The following is a 20,028-nucleotide window of genomic DNA, read 5'->3' as shown; positions in this document are numbered from 1 at the left end:
AGGAAGTGGGAAGAAGCTTTGTGCATTTGTGGGTCCTGTCTTGAAGAGGAGGAGCCAGACCACATCAGGGCTTCCAGGCCAAGGGAACAAATTTGAATTTTATTCTCAGTTCCCTGGGAAGCCATCATTGGGATTTAAGCAGGAATGTGACAGATTCTGCTGCACACTTGAGAAAGATCGGTCCCTGGGTGTGCAGGATGGAGCCTAGCAGGGCATGAGGGAAGGCTGAGCGACACGGGAGGTGGCTCTTGCCGGAAAGAGATGATGGCAGCTTGGTCCAGGGTTATCTTACTGCAGATGTTCAGTAGTGATTGGGTTCAAGGTGTATTTGCGGGCTGTAGGCAAAAGGACTTCTTAATGGATTACATCAGAGGTAAGAAGGAAAGAGAGAATTAGGATGGCTAATGGATAGTCATACTTTGAGATGCGGAAGACTTTGGGAGTGGGGATGCAGACACATTGGAAGTTGGGAGAAATAGTTTTGAGTAAGGTAAATTTGATTTCAGATGTGTTGAGTACACAAAGGGGCCAGGCTAGAGATTACAGACTTTCAAGTTATCTGCCTGCACCAAGTATTTGAAGCCATGGGTGAGATCACCTAGGAAAAGTTAGTTAGAAGTAGTAGTTAAAACTTAGTTATAAGTTAGTTAGAAGTTGTAGTTAGAGAAGAGGAGGAGTCCAGGGATGGAGGCCCTGGAGGTCTGGAGAGGTGAAGAGGAGGGTGAGCCCAGGAGACTGAGAAGCACAGACAGTTAGGGAGGTAGGAACCAGGTGCAGATGACAGTCCGGAAACCTGAGATGAGACCCACTCAAGAAGGGAGAATCTTTTGATGCTACCTGCTGCAGCTGAAAACTCAAGTTAGGGTAAGGACAGAGAGTTGACCATTGGCTTTGGCAAGGAAGAAGCCATTGATGTTCTCAGGGAAAACAGAAAGTGGGCCGGGCGCAGTGGCTCACACCTGTAATCACAGCACTTTGGGAGGCTGAGGTGGGCGGATCATGAGGTCAAGAGATCAAGACCATCCTGGCCAACATGGTGAAACCCCATCTCCAGTAAAATACCAAAATTAGCTGGGCGTGGTGGCGTGCACCTGCAGTCCCAGCTACTCAGGAGGCTGAGGCAGGAGAATTGCTTGGACCCGGGAGGCGGAGGTTGCAGTGAGCCGAGATGACACCACTGCACTCCAGCCTGGTGCCTGGTGACAGAGCAAGACTCTGTCTCAAAAAAAAAAAAAAAAAAAAAAAAAAAAACGGAAAGTGGTCTCAGTGGAGTAGTGGGAACGAAAATCTTGCCTGGTGGATTGAAGAAATCATGGGACATGAGAAGTACAAAAAGCTCCTTTGAAGTGTTTTCCTGTAATAAGGAGCAGAGGCTGGCATGATGATGGAGGAAAATATGGGCATAGGGTCAAAAAAAGGTTTTGTTTTATTGATGAGATTAGTAATATATTTCTCAGCCTGCAGGGAAAAGCCAGGAAAGAGGGGGACATTGAATTTGTTGGAGGAGAAGGAGCAAAGTGTCTTCACTAGTATTGTTTTCATAAAATACTCATTAGAAATAGGTGAACATCTTTTTCGATTCATCCTTGTGGTTTTCTGTTTTGTCTAATTATGTACTGTGTTCCAAGAATAAAGTTTTCTTCTCTTTGATACCTGGGTAGAGTTTATCAGCTACATTTTGTTTGTAAAAATGGCTCTGTGAGACTTGGAAACCTTAACACCATTGATAACATTGTTTCTGTGGAGAAATGTGTTACGAGTTCTGGAAGGCCTTTGGAATTTGGCCTGTTTAGAAGCAGGGGTCAAAAATGACAGGGCAAGCTTGGCTCTTTGAAAAGCGCCAAAGGGCATCTGCCCTCATGGAGTTGGTTTACTTTCCCTTTTCCTCTCCCATTGCCTGGATCTCCCTTATCCCTGCTGATTATTATCTTTCAAACCATAAGAAAGCCCTGACTCACTTAGAGCCTGTAGCTGCAAAAAATTCAGAACCTTTCACATGAATGGTGTGCTTCTTTTTTTTTTTTTTTAAGACGGAGTTTCACTCTTGTTACCCAGGCTGGAGTGCAATGGCGCGATCTCGGCTCACCGCAACCTCCGCCTCCTGGGTTCAGGCAATTCTCTTGCCTCAGCCTCCCGAGTAGCTGGGACTACAGGCATGCGCCACCGTGCCCAGCTAATTTTTGTATTTTTAGTAGAGACGGGGTTTCACCTTGTTGACCAAGATGGTCTCGATCTCTTGACCTCGTGATCCACCCGCCTTGGCCTCCCAAAGTGCTGGGATTATAGGTGTGAGCCACTGCGCCCAGCCCTGGTGTGCTTCTTTTAACCACAGAAAGAAAACTAAGACCTCCTACAATATGCTTGCCCTTGTAAAAAGCATGTATAATCAAAATAATATGTTTAGCGTTGTACATTTACATGAACTTTCATAAAAAGGAGAAACTCCATCTATTAACTCTCCAATGTAGCCTCTCACCCTCAGAGTAAATGATAGGCTGCTTACACTGACTTGCAGGGCCTCACTTAGGCACTCTTCTCTCTCCCTGTACCCTTGGACTGTCTGGCCTGACCCGCTCCTAACCCCACTTGGGTTCACCACTCACTGTGCTACAGCCACTCATTGGAATGCATTGCAAGTCATATACTATCTCAGGGCCTTTGCACTGACCATTTCCTCTGTCGGAAGTCTCTTATCCCCAGGTGTTCAGATACCCAGCTCCCACACTTTTTTTACATTTGTAATAAAAACCATTCCCTCAGCAGACGTGTTGCAGCCTATGTAAATTTTCCAACAGCCCCCTTGACAAATCATGTCTTCGTCTTTACAGTATGTTGTTCTCCTGAGCACTTGTTGCTAATGTGCTGTAAAATTTACATTTTGTCTCATTTAGTTTATAGTTCTACCACTGAAAGCTAAGTTCCATTAGAGTTGAGATTTTTTGGTCTATTTTGTTGACTATTTGTATCCTCAGCACCTAGAACAGCACTTGCCACATTGCAGATGCTCTATAAATATGTTAGTTGAATGAATGAATGAATGGATCAACATTTCCTAGTTTATCTTGATGACAAATCAGAATGTTTACCTATTATATTTGCTTAGAGCAAGGAACAACTATAGGAAAGAGTGGAAACTTTTGAGAGAGAGAGAGAGTGAATGAGGGAGTGTGTGTGTGTGTGTGTGTGCACGCCCACCAGCCCATGTGCCTATATGTCTCCATACACACAGTCACCATCCCATTCCCAAGTTAACCCCGTGCTGGACAGATTCTCAAAGAAGTAGTGTTGTAAAGATACATTCAGTTCCAGGGACAGCGTAGAAGGTAAGGCGTGGTTTGAAGCACCTTGTCAGCCAGAGCCTGGGTCCATCCCAACATTTTTGTCTTAATAAATCTGGATATTATTGCTTCCCTAAAACTCACCCACTGCCCACCCCTGCCTCTGCCTCCCACTCCCCACAGCAGATGCCCCAGCAGTATTTCAAGTGGAGGAAGGCCCTGAGGGATGAGATGTGAATGATTAACTTTGGTTGGGGCTCCTTCAGAGATTACAATCTCTGTTTCGTTCACCTGAGAAGCACCACCAGACCCTCCTCTCCTCTTTGAGCAGATCTTTTATTCCCTCCCTTTTCGGTGGGGGAGGAATGGCTCTTCATTCCACTTTGAAAGCTTCTGTTTGCTGAGCAAATGCTGACCACACAGAGACCTCACTTGGAGCCAGTTACTGCTTCCTTCCCTAACCATCCCCCTGGGCCACAACCCCCGCCCCACCCCCAGGGGGAGAGCCTTTCTTGGGGAAAGTCTTTGAAAGCTGCCAGGAACCAACTGGTAGGATTTTTGGAGAGGGAGTCGGGGTTTTGGAGAACATCTTAATCCTTCGTTTTAAAATAAAAGCTTGTGGCTATAACATAAGTTTGCATTTGAGTTCTCAGTAGTAATACAGTTGTTCGTTGTTCATTTTTCATAGCATCTGTTTACATAGTTCTGAGTGCCTTGATTACAGGTTTTAATAGGGATTAGTTGGTGCAACCCCTTCCCATCCCAGAGCTGGGACTCTCTCCCACCCACCTCCCCTTCAAGCCTCTGTACCATAATGTTTAATGTAGCCATGCCTAGACTGAGATTCTTTTTCTTTTGAAATAAGTAGCCTGAGGAATTAATGCATATTTTTGTTGGCACTGCATCAAAATTGACATCACCGGAAATAATGTATGAGTGTCGTTGTTAACTGTACAAACAGGTATCATTTCCTTTTTAGGTTCAGAAGTTCTCTGTAGGCTAATCATTTTAATCAAATGCTTTGCATTCAGACATCAATGGAATGAGCTAAGAAATGTTATAGTCAATGATTTTTGTGTCATTAAAAGTCATACTTAGGGCTGGAAAGACGTTCTGCAACATTTTTGTGCCGTCTATGAGGATTTAAAGTATTTTTTCACTCTTAGATTTTCTTCAACTTGACCCACTGTTGCAAACTCCCCTGGGACCATATGGAGGGCCCTTTCATTCGGTGCTTTACGGTAATGGTTTCAGAGTTTGGTGTTAGCTTTTGCATTGCTGAAACTTTTCACAGCTGACTTGATACCAGCACTCAGGCCTGACCTCTCGCTCCTTCAGCACTTCAGAGGTTAATTTTGTTGGGGGATCGGATTTCTTTCCTGGGCTGGGGAATGGTGATCCCTGCTAGCTAGTCCTTTAGTTACAGAGTTGCTGGGTGCCTGGGATTCCCTGGCCCAGTGTGGGCTGGCTCAGCTGGCTAAAGGACTTGCCATCCCGTGAGATTCATTCAGCTTCTTTGTCCACTGTTCTCCAAGGGCCACAATGTAGTGAAATGCTCTGGCCTAGGAACCTTACAAGGTAGGATGATTTTCTAAGATTTCTGGGGCCAGGGGCGGGTGTGGTGCGTGTACTGCCTTGTCTTCCTTGGCCGATACAGAAAAGCCTGGTGGAACATCCTGTGGTGCAGCTGCCTGGATCACCATGGGCTATGTTGTGGTGTTGGCGGGGTGGGGAAGGTTGCTCCCCCCCTGCCCCCATTCATTCTAACCTTGATGGTTTCAGAGGAAATTGGGGCATTACCCAAATGTCCCGGGTCCACCTAGATATTTGGTTAATGTCAATATTTTCCAAACCATCTTATCATATTAGGCTACTGAGCCTGAAAATCTGGGTGTTGATCACCCAGCTGTCTTAAATCATTATTCCAGACTTTTCACCTGGTGGGGGCAGTTTGAAGGGGCGAGCTGGAGAAAGACAGTGTGGCCCCAGGCAAGGACGGCTTGTGGTTCCGAGGGCCCTGATTAAAAGGACTTGCAGTTGGAGGTTTTGTTTGGAATTTAAGGAGCCTGGTGAACTTGTGGTTGTGTTTACTAATACAGCAAATTACTGGGTGGGTTGTGTGTGTGTGTGTGTGTGTGTGTGTGTGTGTGTGTAAACTAGGCTCCAGGAGAGATGGCATGGGAGGTTTAAGCATAAGGATTTTTTTTTAAATTTTTTGCTTCCTTATGACCCATAGAGCTGCCCAAGGAAGCACATTTCTGTTTTTAAGCCAGACAAGAGGAGAAGAAAACAATGTTCATGACCCCCTTCTACATGCCAAGGGTCTAGCAGACATTCTGTCATTCAATTTCATTGCAAAGCCTGGGAGATTACATTCAATTTTGAAAATCAGCAGTGGGAACTAAGAGAGGTTAAGTAACTTCATCAGTGTCACATAGCTCATAAGAGGCAAGGCTGGGATTGGAACCCAGTTTCACTCTACTACCGTGCCTTCCTGGGTGGGCTTGGCATATGAGCTCAGAATGGTTTTACCTGTAATTTTAAATGTGACTTTAGCTGGATGAAGGGTGTACTTCATTGTGGAGGACTCACCGAAGTACACAGGATGCTAGCAGCACAGCCTGCCTGGGCTTCTCAAATTCAGCTTGTTGCTGGAAAGAAGAGGGCTGTATATTAAGAAGCAGCTCTACTTTGGCAGTAGGACCTAGCTGGGGAGTTCTGTGATCCTGAGCTGCTGGATGGATCAGGCTGGAGCTTTGCTTGTACCTGGTTCAGGAGGAGTTGATCCCAAGTGGAGGTCAAATCAGGAAAGGCCAGTGACCTTGGAGCTGGCCTTGGGCTGCTGAGGCTGTGCCCCGCAACTCTGGGTCTGCTGCTTTTTTTCTTTGCTTTTTTTTTTTCTATGTCAGTGGTTTGGCAGAGCCAGTGTGCTCCCTCTGTGACTCTAGCCAAAGAGGGTCTACTTCTTAAGACGCTGAATTTATGGAGTCTTGGAGGCTACACCTAGCGTATTAATGCTGACCGAAACTGTTGGCACTAGCTGTTCACATGTGTGCTTGGGGTGCCTAATTAGCTAAAGCTGAGCTTCTCTTGGGCTGTAGAAGTCTTAACCTGAGGTCCCTTCCCTTTCCTCTTGCCCCCAGGAAGAGGAAGCTTAAGGGAAAGCCCTTGACAAACTGCAAAATGAGGCCAGCCTGTTTTTGGGAGAAAGCCGCCTCTCTTGGCTGCCCCGGGGCAACTGTGGTTGTTTTGTGCATTCAGGTTCTCACATCCCTAAGATATATTGGGAACCTAGCAGAGGGTTGGAGGGAGGGAGACTATGGGGATATTGAACTCCATGTCCCATTCTGTTTACTCTGGTTTTCAGACAGCCGGCCAATACCCTGTCTGGGATTTGTCCCCCATCCCCTTTCCTTTAATTTCTTTGAGATGTTTTAAAAGAAACTTGATTGCATTAAAGTGTCCTGGGTGTTTTGAATAGTAGTTGGAAGTTCTGAGTTCTTATATGACCATGATCTATTTAAAAGCATGTTCTTAACATTGAGTCAATGTGATTTTGAAAAGCTTGAGTTTCAGAATCAGGCAGATCTGGGTTCAAATCCAGCTCTATTTGTTAACCCTGGCACCTTGGGCAGGTCACATGGCCTCTCTACGCTTCAGTTTCCATGTCTATGGAAAGGGGGCATTAATAGTTTGTGCCTGATAAGGAAGTGGAGAGGTGTTTGTGGAATGATGCTTAGCATGGTGACTGTAACCTATTGTTAAAACTTTTAACCTTGCATCAAAGTTTACTGTTATTTTCATTTACTATAATGTGCTGAATTCTGTTGATGATTAGAGGAAATATATCTTCTGGTAAACAGAAACTAGGATGAGTTTGTTGATATCCTTGGCAAAAGCCAGCCGGCAGCGGCCCAAGGGTAAGCAGCCCTCTCCCGAGGAGCCTTGAAGGAGAGAGGGCTTTGTGTAGCTGAGGTCAGCAGACATGCTGGTGCCTAGTGTAACAATGAGGGTCTAAGGCATCCAGACCAAAGCTCCGGGCTTTCCAACGCGAGCAAGCCCCTGAAGCCAGAGGGAAAAATTTCACGCTTACTCAGGGGACCACCTACTTGTCAAGGCATGAGTTACCAAAATGGGACAAAGGTGCTGTGGGGTGAAACTCAAGCCTGATGGCTGCTAAATCCCCTTGGAGCCCTTTTTATGGGGTTTGTATTTTCCTCTCTCGACCTCAAATCACTGGCCTTGCACCTGGCACCGTCTGTAGAAGCTGCTTCTCTCCTGGGACACTGTCCATTTATGGCAGTAAGAAGCAAGTTCTTACACTTCATTTCAGAATGTATGCCGCATCTCCTTCCTGCAGTCCTTGCAGCTTCCCTGGATCTTGTACTGCAACTGATATGCATGGATTGTCTCCCATATACCTGGAGAGCTGTACACAGGCTACCTGATTTGGTCCCAACAAAAGGATTATGATAACTGGGTGTTATTAGCACTATGCCACCCAGGAGATAAAGGTGCCCTGTTAAGGAGATAGCAGAGACAGAATTCAAACACAGACCTATTTTATTTTTTCCTGCAGAGCTGTGGCTCCCTCTGTTTAGAGCTTCCTGGGATTAGTGGTTCTAGATGAGACTAAATTTGCTGGGGTTAGTGACTACTTTTTGTCCTTGCATTAATTCAAGCTTAGGCTCTGGATCATTTTGCACCAGAACTGTAAACTATTTAGGCTGGTCCCAGAGGTAGAATCCAGAGAGAGGTGGCTTGCTTATAGTTTTAATTCAAGTAACTGTATCTTCTTTGGTGTGGGAAACATTGAAGTCCTTCAAAGTCTGATGAACAGATGATGAGTGTTCCTTAAAATGTGTAAAATGAATAAATAAATGGGGTGGTTGAGCACTTCTGGTTCTGTGTTTAAATCCTAGCTTCAACATTTCCCAGATATATGACCCTTGGGGCTATTTTCTCCAATCCTCAATTGCCTCATCTGTAAAATGGGTATAGTGTTAATATTTATCTAATGGTACCTGGGAGAAAAATATGTTACATAACAACAGAGGCTGACCCATAGCAAGCCATTAGTAAGTGTTGGTGATTATTTTTATCAGAGTATTGAAGATTAACTAAAATAATGTGTGTAGTGCAGTTAGCACCAGGGCTGACAACTTTACATGTCAATTAAATTTGGCTGTTGTTATTCCCACATAGACTACAAAAAGTAGGACTCTGCAGCAGCCCCGCTTCATCTTTTGAAGGCAGATTTTCTTAATAGGTCCCAGCAGTAGTTAGAGGAGATGGTGCACCCGAGAAAACCCCCTGGGGAGGAAATAGTTAACATACCTGTTTGGTGGGAAACGTAGGTAGCCAAACCCTTTCTCTTTCCCCAGGGGTTACTTCTAAGCCTACAGTTGGGCTTGCTCACTCATCCACACCAAAGGATCTCATTCCGCTAGGGCCCTGGTGTTTCACAGGAACAATTGCCTTGAACAATAGCCAGAAAACAAGTTCCACCAGTCTGGACTTTTTTGCAACTGAATGCAGCTGTCTGGCAAGGGGCAAGGGCCAGCCCTATAAATGGGCTCTGCCTTGATTCTGGAGCAGAACTGGAAAATTGAGCAGGTAAGGCCTGGGTGCAGCTGGTTGCAGCTCTGTGGTGTGAGCTTAGTCACCTGGAAAGAGGCAGACAGAGGGGCGGGGTCTGGCCCAGATTGTTTCCAAGGACAGTAAGGGCCTCCTGGAAGCAGACCCAGACTTTGGAGTTTGGGGAGGATTAGGATCCTTGCTTTGTAAAGACTGCTTTTCAGAACCATACTTAGAGAACTTCATCTCTGCTAACCTGCTGTGGTTTTATTAGTGAGCAGAGAGGAACTAATATATATCTGCAATCTGATTTTTTTTACAACATCATTTAGCATGTCCTTCCCTTGAATAAACAACATTATCTCACAGGGAGTTCATTTGAAAGGTGTAATGCTCCTCCCTTCAGATCCTTCAATAACTCCTCTCGAAGGCTTTTGCTGAAAGCAAGGGTGTGTATATCCTAGTGGAAAAATCTGTTTAATGATCCCTGGAACCTTGGGATTCTATTTTGCTTTTCTGCTTCGTGAGAGATGAAATTGTAAATATAATATCACATTAATTCAAAACCCTTACAGATTCTTGCTCCTTTTAGATACCTGCCTGGAAGAGCTCGATATTAAAAATTTTTCTATCTTAAATGTAGTTTCTCAGGGTTCCTGGTGAAGTCTGGTTTACTTTCTCAGTTCTGTGGAATGCTCACTCCTCACAACAGTGGAGCAAAATAGGCGTGTGAAGCTGAAACAGTTTATGCTTCTTTCACCTGCATTTTTCATGGCAAATCGCTTGTACTGGGGTTTTTAAGATTGTGCGTTAAGCCCTCTGAGTGGCATTTGAATTCCTGACATAGTGATGTCAGCATCCCTTCTAAGACTGAAACTGGATCTCCTGGTTTAACGGGCCCTTCCATTTTTGATGGATTTTCGGGTCACTTTTGTAGAGGCTTTTCCCTTCACATCTGTATTTCTCCAAGAGGTAGTAGAGAAACAGTTGAGGCTGTGAGAGCCTTGGTTCTGGTTAAAATGCTACATGTTGGTCAAAATGGGGTCTGTTCTTGATACATTTGGCAGCTGCTGGCAGATGGAGGTTCTTTTTGATTAAGCTAGTTAACAGATTTCAACGCTGATCCGTATGTACTGTAGCTATGCGCTACAATCTATACGACACTCACTATCTGTGCCATCTTTGGGATGAGCTAGAAGGCTGCATCAGTCATTCTATCCTGCTTTGAATCTCATCCTTCTGATGTGCTCTGGGTCCTAAGCCTCCTTTCCATCCAGGGGAAAATGGGACTAGAATAATATAATGTGCCCGCTGCAGTGCCTAGCATATTTGGTAACACTGTCTGTGGTGGCTGTGAGTGTTAGGCAAGATTGCATGCTCTTTCTTTGGATAAATAGCATGGTCTGATGCAGACACTCTATTGTGAGTTGGGTTGTAACACCTCTATGCCAGAGTTTGCAAAGTCAAATTGCAGGACCAAGCAGGTAGCACATGTGAACTGACAGGCTCCCGTGGGGATTATCTCAAATGAGAGAGCATACTTCTGTCAAATAAGGGCCATTAACTGCTCAAGGCTAGCTAAAAACAATAATCTGAGAGGTGAAATCAGCAATGAAGAAGCCCAGACGTTAGAAAATGGAGTTACGCAATTGGCAGCTCTTCCTGAATGAGGGGAGACCATTCAGTGTGGGGACCTCCAGTGTGCCCACTTACCTTTGTACCAACTTTTCTCTGAGCGTAAAAGTAAAGGATGTCAGTTGGAAAGGAACCTTTGGGATGGCTTAGTCCAGATATTCCATTCTAAAGAAGAGAAGACTGGGGCCTGGAGAGGACGTGCCTTGTCTCGATCCTCACAGTTTGTAGTTCTATGGAAGCCTGGGGTAAAGGCCTGGCTCTCCATGCTCCTGGCCTTTGCTGTGTCCCTGCCTTGAAGAAAGCGGTATAGCTAAAAGCGTTGTTGGGCCTGGGCTTTGGAACGCTACCAGAAGAGCTCCTTGTGCTGGGACTTAGCTGGTGGCTTTAAGATATATGGGAGGCTATATAAATGATGTTTGGAACCAGTATTCTTTCCACTTGGTGCCCTTTGCTCATGTCCCTGTTCTATATTTTCATTTGCGTCTAAGCTATGTTCTTGTCTGTTACGTCCACTAGATTTACGGTCAAGCCAGGGAAAACTGAATTATCACTATCCGCACCACTTTGCACAGTGCCTGGCACACAGGGGCAGTGGCTCAGTGTATGAGATTAACAAGTAAATTCAAAGCCCCTGGCTAAGGGTCCAAACACATTGAGTTTATGAGAAGAAAAATAGTAAATGTTTCATAAAATCCTTTCCACCTACACATTGGCTAAAAATAAGGGAAGGTTATTTTAAAATCTGATCACTTATAACTGCAGTTACACTCTTATCTGACTTGATTCATTAGTAGAGAAAAAGTACATGGCTGTGATCTGGCCAGGAAATAATGCTTTTGTGTTGATTATGATGATGAATCAATAGAAGTGTCTTCTAGCCATTTCTCCAGCTGTTTCAGCCAAAGAAGTCAGGCATATCTGTGAAAGGCTTTCTTAAAATTATAAAAAAGTAAAACCCAGAAGATAGGGAAACCAGCCAAGCTCTGTGTCCCATATTCCTGTTAATTTCCAGGAAGAGGCCCTGGGGTTGTTTTGCTTGTTTCTCAAGGGTGCCAAACACAGTGCTATCTCCACTAACATTTTCAGAGCAATTTTGGAGCTGCTTTATGGTATAGAATGAAGGTGAAGTGGAGGGGCAAAAACTGGTGAGCAGAGAAGATGCTACCTTGGGTTCATTTATTCTTCTAGTCATTCATATAAAAATCATTTATTCATTCAAAAAATGATATAGGTTTTAATACTTTCTTTTTGATTGCCTGACTCAGAGTCAATTTTATTCCACTCTTTTAAAATATATATATATATGTGCGTGTGTATATATATATATATATAATTATTGCACTTTAGGTTCTGGGGTATATGTGCAGAACATGCAGGATTGTTGCATAGGTACCTACATGGCAATGTGGTTTGCTGCCTCCATCCCCTCATCACCTATATCTGGCATTTCTCCCCATATTATCCCTCCCCAACCTCCCTACCCCCTACTGTCCCTCCCCTAGTCCCCCTCAACAGACCCCAGTGTGTGATGCTCCCCTCCCTGTATCCATGTGTTCTCATTGTTCAACACCCACCTGTGAGTGAGAACATGTTGTGTTTGATTTTCTGTTCTTGTGTCAGTTTGCTGAGAAAGATAGTTTCCAGATTCATCCATGTCCCTACAAAGGACACGAACTCATTGATTAAAAGGTTAGAACTGAGTTTTTTTGATCTTGCTCCTCTAGCTCGTTCAATTTTGATGATAGGGTGTCAATTTTAGACATTTCCTTGCTTCTTATGTGGGCATTTATTGCTATAAATTTCCCTGTAGACACTGCTTTAAATGTGTCTCAGAGATTCTGGTACGTTGTGTCTTCATTCTCATTGGTTTTGAAGAACATCTTTATTTCTGCCTTCATTTCATTGTTTATCCTGTCAGCATTCAGAGCCAGTTGTTCAGTTTCCATGAAGTTGTGCGGTTCTGAGTTAGTTTCTTAATCCTGATTTCTAATTTGATTGCACTATGGTCTGAGAGACTGTTTGTTATGATTTCTGTTCTTTTGCATTTGCTGAGGAGTGAGTTACTTCCAATTATGTGGTCAATTTTAGAATAGGTGTGATGTGGTGCTGAGAAGAATGTATATTCTATGGATTTGGGGTGGAGAGTTCTGTAGATGTCTGTTAGGTTTGCTTGGTCCAGATCTCAGTTCAAGTCCTGGATATCCTTGTTAATTTTCTGTCTTGTTGATCTGTCTAATATTGACAGTGGAGTGTTAAAGTCTCCCACTATTATTGTGTGGGAGTCTAAGTCTCTTTGTAGATAGTTAAGAACTTGCTTTATGTATCTGGGTGCTCCTGTATTAGGTACGTATATATTTAGAATTGTTAGCTCTTCTTGTTGCATTGATCCTTTTACTATTATGTAGTGCCCTTCTTTGTCTGTCTTAATCTTTGTTGGTTTAAAGTCTATTTTATCAGAGACTGGAATTGCGACTCCTGCTTTTTTTTGCTCTCCATTTGCTTGGTAAATCTTCCTCCATCCCTTTATTTTGAGCCTATGTGTGTCCTTGCACATGAGATGGGTTTCTTGTATACAGCACACCGATGGGTTTTGACTTTTTGTCCAATTTGCCAGTCTGTGTCTTTTGATTGGGGCATTTAGCCCATTTACATTTAGGGTTAATATTGTTATGTATGAATTTGATCCTGCCATTTTGATGCTAGCTGGTTGTTTTGCCCATAAGTTGACACAGTTTCTTCATTGTGTCAATTCTTTTTACCATTTGGTACATTTTTACAGTGGCTGGTATTGGTTGTTCTTTCTATGTTTAGTGCTTCTTTCAGGAGCTCTTTTAAGGCAGGCCTGGTGGTGATGAAATCTCTGAGCAATTGCTTGTTCATAAAGGATTTTATTTCTCCTTCACTTATGAAGCTTAGTTTTGCTGGATATGAAATTCTAGGTTGAAAGTTCTTTTCTTTAAGGATGTTGAATATTGGCTCCCACTCTCTTCTGGCTTGTAGGGTTTCTGCTGAGATATCTGCTGTGAGTCTGATGGGCTGCCCTTTGTGGGTAACCCAACCTTTCTCTCTGGCTGCCCTTAGCATTTTCTCCTTCATTTCAACCCTAGTGAACCTGACGATTGTGCCTTGGGGTTGTTCTTCTTGAGGAATATCTTTGTGGTGTTCTCTGCATTTCTCAGACTTGAATATTGGCCTGCCTTGCTAGGTTGGGAAAGTTCTCCTGGATAATATCCTGAAGAGTGTTTTCCAGCTTGGATTCATTCTCTCCGTCACATTCAGGTACACCTATCAAATGTAGATTAGGTCTTTTCACATAATCCCATATTTCTTGGAGGCTTCGTTTGTTTCTTTTTACTCTTTTTTCTCTAATTCTCTAATCTTGCCTTCTTGTTTTATTTCATTGAGTTGATCTTCAGTCTCTGATATCCTTTCTTCTGCTTGGTTGATTCAGCTATTGAAACTTGTATATGCTTCGCAACATTCTCATGTTGTGTTTTTCAGCTCCATCAGGTCATTTATATTTTTCTCTAAGCTGTTTATTCTCGTTAGCATTTCGTCAAACCTTTTTTCAAGGTTCTTAGTTTCTTTGCATTGGGTTAAAACGTGTTCTTTTAGCTCAGAGAAGTTTGTTATTACCCACCTTCTGAAGCCTGTTTCTGTCAATTCATCAGACTCATTCTCCATCCAGCTTTGTTCCCTTGCTAGTGAGGAGTTATGATATCTTGGAGGAGGAGAGGCGTTCTGATTTTGGGTGTTTCATCCTTTTTGCACTGGTTTATTCCCATCTTTGTGGATTTATCTACCTGTGGTCTTTGTAGTTGGTGACTTTTGGATGGGGTCTCTGAGTGGATGTCCTTTTTGTTGATGATGAAGTTATTTCTTTCTGTGTTTTTAGTTTTCCTTCTAACAGTCAGGTCCTCTGCTGTAGGACTGCTGGAGGTCCACCCCAGACCCTGCTTGCCTGGGGATCACCTGCAGCGGCTGCAGAACAGTAAGGGTTGCTACCACTTTCTTCTTCTGTTATCTTCGTCCCAGAAGGATACCCGCCAGATGTCAGCCTGAGCTCTCCTTTATGAGGTGTCTCTTTGGATATACAGGGGTCAGAGAGCTGCTTGAGGCAACAGTCTGACCCTTATAAGAGCTCAGGTGCTGAGCTTGTGAGCTCCATTGTTCTGTTCAGAGCTGCTGGGCAGGTATGTTTAAGTCTACTGCAGCGGAACTCATAACTGCCTTTTTTCCCAGGTGCTCTGTCCTGAGAAGGTGGGGCTTTATTTATAAGTTCCTGACATGCTGCTGCCTTTTTTCAAAGATGCCCTGCCCAGCTAGGAGGTAGCCTAGTCACAGTCTGCCAGCAGAGGCATTGCTGAGCTGCCATGGGCTCTGCCCAGCTGCTGTGTGAACTTCCTTGTGATTTTGTTTATAGAGGTATGGTTAGAACTGCCTCGGTAATGGTGTACTGTCTCGGTAGTGGCAGACACCCTTCCCCTCACAGAGCTAGACCATCCCAGGTCCAGCTGCACTTTCTGTGAAACTCTCAGTCCAGAACATTTCAGATTGCTGGTCTTTGTGGGGGTGGTACCTGCTGCACCAGAACCCCTGGCTCCCTGTTTTAGCTCCCCTTTTTTTTTTTCAGTTGAATGGGCAGCTCTGTCTCCCAGGCGTTCCAGGTGCAATTGAAACAGCCACCCAGATTTGTGTGAGTTTTTGTGCAGAGACCCACTGTGCTGGCTGAAATAGCCATGCTGGAAACTTGTGGTGCTTTTCCACCCTGGAATCTCCTGGTCTGTGGGCAGTAAAAACTCATTTGGAAATGCAGTGATCATTCACCCTCTGCATTGTCTCGCTGGGAACTACACTCCAGAGCTATTCCTATTCAGCCATCTTGGATCCACCTCCTTTTTTTTTTTTGAGACAGAGTTTCGCTCTTGTTACCCAGGCTGGAGTGCAGTGGCGCAATCTCGGCTCACCGCAACCTCTGCCTCCTGGGTTCAGGCAATTCTCCTGCCTCAGCCTCCTGAGTAGCTGGGACTACAGGCATGTGCTGCCATGCCCAGCTAGTTTTTTGTATTTTTAGTAGAGACGAGGTTTCACCATGTTGACCAGGATGGTCTCGATCTCTTGACCTCATGATCCACCCGCCTCGGCCTCCCAAAGTGCTGGGATTACAGGTGTGAGCCACCGCGCCCGGCCCACCTCCATTTTAATACTTTTTAAAGTACCTTATTTTTAAGAGTGCTTTTGTGTCCAAAAATAACTTCTTAGAGTTAACTAGGATTTAATATTTAATTGAAGTTTTAGGTTTTTAATCTAGATTTTCTTACAAATCTCATCTATAAATCAGGTTTTTCTTCATAAATTAAGATCATTTTCATTTGTTATCAATTAGCACTTTATTAATTCAGACAACAGATTATGCTTACGTACAAAATTAGTGCTGTTTGCAAGCTTGGATAATTAAATTTTCTTAAATTTTTAGACTCCATTTGTAAATTTAACATACCTGGTTTTCTTAAGCTCTTCAAATGTCTGATAGGGTAGACTTATCAGCCAAACAAACAAAATCTTTCTAAGCATTTAAACAACTCTTGCAAATCAAATAAATTAAAGTTACAAATGTCATAAATTATTATCATAAACATTTCAGTTCGTTTTACAACCGTAATCTAATTCTTAATGTTTCAACTTAAAAGTCTCAAGTAAAAAATCAGTAGTCATTTAAAATTGAAATCACAAGACTGTTTTGTCAGATCCTGTTATATGCTGTGTATTCTTTTAAATGTTATAAATACATAGAGATTAACCCAATGATCACAAAGCCTTAATCTTAATATTATGATTTATTTCGTCATTCTTTTTCATCTCATTAAACCTTTCCCAGATTTAAAATTCATACACTCCCAAATGCGAGTAGTCAGTTTATCGTCTCAGGTGGGCTCAGGACCATCATATGGTTTTTCTCAGTCAGCTTCAGGACCAGGACACAGGAATGGTCAAATCCTCTTCTAGGAATCATGCATGGTTCCAGAGTCATAGCTGAGTACACTGTAGTTCTTTCTGCTGTGTTATTGAGGTCCCCAAGCCTCTTCTCTGGAATTTCGTTTCACCACATAGTAAACACAAATTTTCTAAGTTCCTTTCAAGTTGCAATCTTAATCAGTTTTTGTAACTACTTTCAACATTTATTGCCCGATTTGGGTCAGTGGACTTTTGTACCTCATCCCAGGTTGTACCTAATTTCCTTTGCCACTTGATTAGATTTAACCAATGTCCTTACTGCCTGAGTGAATTCTGCATGCTTTCCACATTTTTCCCGTCTGACTCTCAGCCACATGTCCGGAGTTACTTTCTAAGTAAATTGTGCTTCCCCATTAGTTAGCATGAATATGCCAAGTGACAAAAAGCAAAAGAAAGGAATTTACTATTTCTTGTGGCTGGATCTCCCAGGGGTGCTTCTGGTTTTCAGTTTGGCTGGATATGGGTGCTCAAGCGATGTCAAAGGCACACGTCCATCCCTCTCAGCTCTACTTCGCTCTGTGCTAGCTTCCTTCTCAGGCAAGTGAGAATCAAATAGCCATTGGCAGCTCTAGGCTCTATTGCATTTTTCTTCATTTTTCATTTTTTTGTGTGTGCTTTCCTTCATTCTTCTCAGTGTTTCCTGTGTAGTCACCTAAGTTTGGGGAATGCTCCTTTAGGCAAAGTTACAGTAATCTCTACTGGACTTCACAGCTGATAAAATGTTAATGTATAGTTTACAGTGTCAATCTCCTAGAAGGCAGCAGATCCCACATTTCCTTCTTAGGGCAACATTCTTATCACAGAGTATCTGGTGGAACTGGTTTTCCTCAGAATACATCTGCAAACTCACTGACCTAATCTTGGTGGCTCGTGATCATTTGCACCCTGAAATGGGAAAAGGACAAGTTAAAACTAAGTGACTTTATGTCAAGATGAACTTGCCAGTATCCCAGAGATCCAGAAGCAAAGGAGACATGGCCGGTTTTCAAGCTGCAGGGGCAACTTTGGTTTCTGGCCGCAGATAGCTCTGGGGAGCATCAAGGCTGCTTTTGCTCATTGTGGCTTTCCCTTGTGTCGCTGCCCTTCATCCTCGTCATAAGTGTCCACCCATGGATTAGATCCCTGGCTTCCCCTCTTCTGGGTGGCTCAGTTACAAGGGCTTCCTGTGAACTCAGGGTAAGCCCCCAGTGCTCCAGGCACTGATGTGGGAAGAATCCTGTGTATCGAAGGCCACATGCCCCTCTGGAATATTATCTTGGTGTTGAAAGGCCACAGAGGAGGAATGGTTACAATTTCAAAGCACAAAATCTGGGACTTGGATTCACAAGCATCTGTCACAACTGTTCTCCTTCCTCCCTGCCAGCCACAGTCCTCTCCCGCCATTCCCCTTTCTCCTTCATCAAATTATGAGACATTTTAGATACATTAAATTCCTAACCCCAAAGAACAAATGCAGGAAAAGACCCATGGGATTTTCTTTTAATCACTAGAACAAGTTTGAGTCCTTTTCCATCTGTGACCCCATGCTTTCCCATCAGATCTTCCTGTGGTTACCAGCCTCAGAGAAACAGGCACAGAAGCTGTGACCCTGCAAAGAATCAAGTGGACAGGGAGCCGGGCTTAGAATCCACTGCTGGTGGCAAGTTTGCACCAGAAACTTGCTCTATCTCGCCTCTGCATGTTCAGTTCAGTCAGGAGGTATCTAAGGAGCACAGACTATGTCTCTGGAGATGGAGGGGACATGGCCCACCGAATGAGCTTGACATTGCTGCAGCATTGCCCGTCAGTCCTCACGGCCTCAGTTCCTTCACTGTGAAACATTCCTAAGAGTGACTATAAGAGTATGTGTAAATGTTGAATAGTTTGGCACGTGGCACAGGCCCAGTGAACAGCCTTTGTTGCTACAGAAGGCAGCATGACACAGACTAGAAGGAGCACATATTCTGCAATTTGACATTTTGCTTTTCTTTTTCTTTTCTTTTTTTTTTTTTAAGACAGGGTTTCACCATGTTGGTCAGGCTGGTCTTGAACTCCCGACCTCAGGTGATCCGCCTGCCTTGGCCTCCAAAGTGCTTGGATTACAGGTGTGAGCCACTGCGCCTGGCCTTGAGCCATCGCGCCCGACCTGACATTTTGCTTTTCAAACCCAGTTCCAACATTGAATGACATTGGTCAGCATACTTATTATTTCAGTCTCTATTTCTTCATTTGTAAAATGGTCAGGATGATACCTGCTTAGAGGTATGATATGAAGACTGGAGAAATCTATAATGATATATTTAAAGTACCCAGCACAATTCATGATCTATGATGAGCACTTAGTTGTTATCGCTAAGCAGGCTCTTGCATATATTTGGGAGATAGGACAGCCCTTTGTATAGAGAATAGCTAGAAAACAGTGTAAAGTGTGTAGAAGCAAATACAAATTGTGACACTATGTAGGAATTCAAAGTAGGAGATGATGTGGGTGGGCTGAAGTATTTGGAGAAAGCCTTAAAGGAAGAATTTGGAACAGGATGGAGGGCTGGGAATAAGAAGTAGAATTATAGGAGTGGAGTGTGCAGAGTCCCAGAGCTGCTGGACCCTTGTGGATTCATCCACAGTAAGCCCCTTTTGAGCCTTCGCTCCCCCTGCCTCATCCCTTCTCCTTGGGACCACCCTCACACTCCCCTGCATTTCTGTGTGATGTTCCTGTTGGGTTTTGGAAGCCAAATAGTGTTGAAGGAGAAGGTGATAAAAACACGTTTTCAGTAAGCCTTTGTCTTCCTGCCTGATCAGCAGAGCTCAGGATGTACAGGCAGGTATCTTCCAAGCTGCTGGAATGAACTAGAACGATGGGGTTATGTGTGTGTGTGGCAGAAGTGCTCTTGGCTTTCAAAATCTCAGCCACTCAGCATTTCCCAGGCTTCACCCTGCCACTCTGCAGGGCTTTCAGCTAGACTGTGGAAGACTAGGTGGTAGAATAATGCGGTAAGTCAATGCTTTGGCATCAGACCTGCCACTCCTGGCTGAGTGGCCTTGAACCAGGCTGCCTGGCCTCCCAAGCCTGGCTTCCTTCTGAGAAAGTGGGCTGTGTCACATCTGGTATGTGCTGAGAATTGACATATAAAACTGTCTGCTGTCACAGTAAAGAGGGTAGTTGGTTCTAGAATCAGAATGGCTGGATCCAGACCCACTCTGCCTCTTACTAGCCCTCTGACCTTGTAAGGGTATCTCATTTTTCTAAGCCTCATTTTCTCTACCTGTGCAATAGAAAACCAGCAATGCCCTTTCCCCCTGTGTTAATTAGAATAGTATCACACTGATGTTAGAAGCTTGCTTTATTGTCTACTTGACTTCTCACTTCCACTTCTATGAGTTTTGATCAGCAAAGTTTCTTTTGTTTTATATTGAGACAGAGTGTTACTCTGTTGCCCAGGCTGGAGTACAGTGGTGTGCTCTCCGCTCACTGCAACCTCCACCTCCCAGGTTCAAGCGATCATCCTCCCTCAGCTTCCTGAGTAGCTGGGATTACAGGGACCCA

General features: G+C 43.9%; 1 protein-coding gene across 4 annotated transcripts in view; it reads left to right on the top strand.

The window, feature by feature from the left end:
• The window catches only part of NAV2 (neuron navigator 2), a 769,613-nt gene that overhangs the window by 667,610 nt on the left and 81,975 nt on the right, over nucleotides 1–20,028 (top strand). Inside the window, exon 1 of one of the 4 annotated variants that reach the window (XM_012456499.2) lies at nucleotides 4,584–4,856. The exons of the other annotated variants lie outside the window; for them this stretch is intronic. Within the exon in view, the coding sequence (XP_012311922.2) occupies nucleotides 4,831–4,856 (26 nt within the window). The 5' untranslated portion in view covers nucleotides 4,584–4,830. Of the gene's footprint in view, nucleotides 1–4,583; nucleotides 4,857–20,028 lie in introns of those variants that run through there. 4 annotated transcript variants of the gene reach the window in all.

The sequence above is a fragment of the Aotus nancymaae genome, unplaced genomic scaffold, assembly GCF_030222135.1.
Source record: "Aotus nancymaae isolate 86718 unplaced genomic scaffold, 86718_ANA_hifiasm-v0.15.2.pri h1tg000059l, whole genome shotgun sequence".
In the NCBI taxonomy this organism is placed as follows: domain Eukaryota; kingdom Metazoa; phylum Chordata; class Mammalia; order Primates; family Aotidae; genus Aotus; species Aotus nancymaae.
The sequence above is the reverse complement of the archived record's forward strand: the minus strand, read 5'-3'. Positions and strand labels throughout refer to the sequence as shown.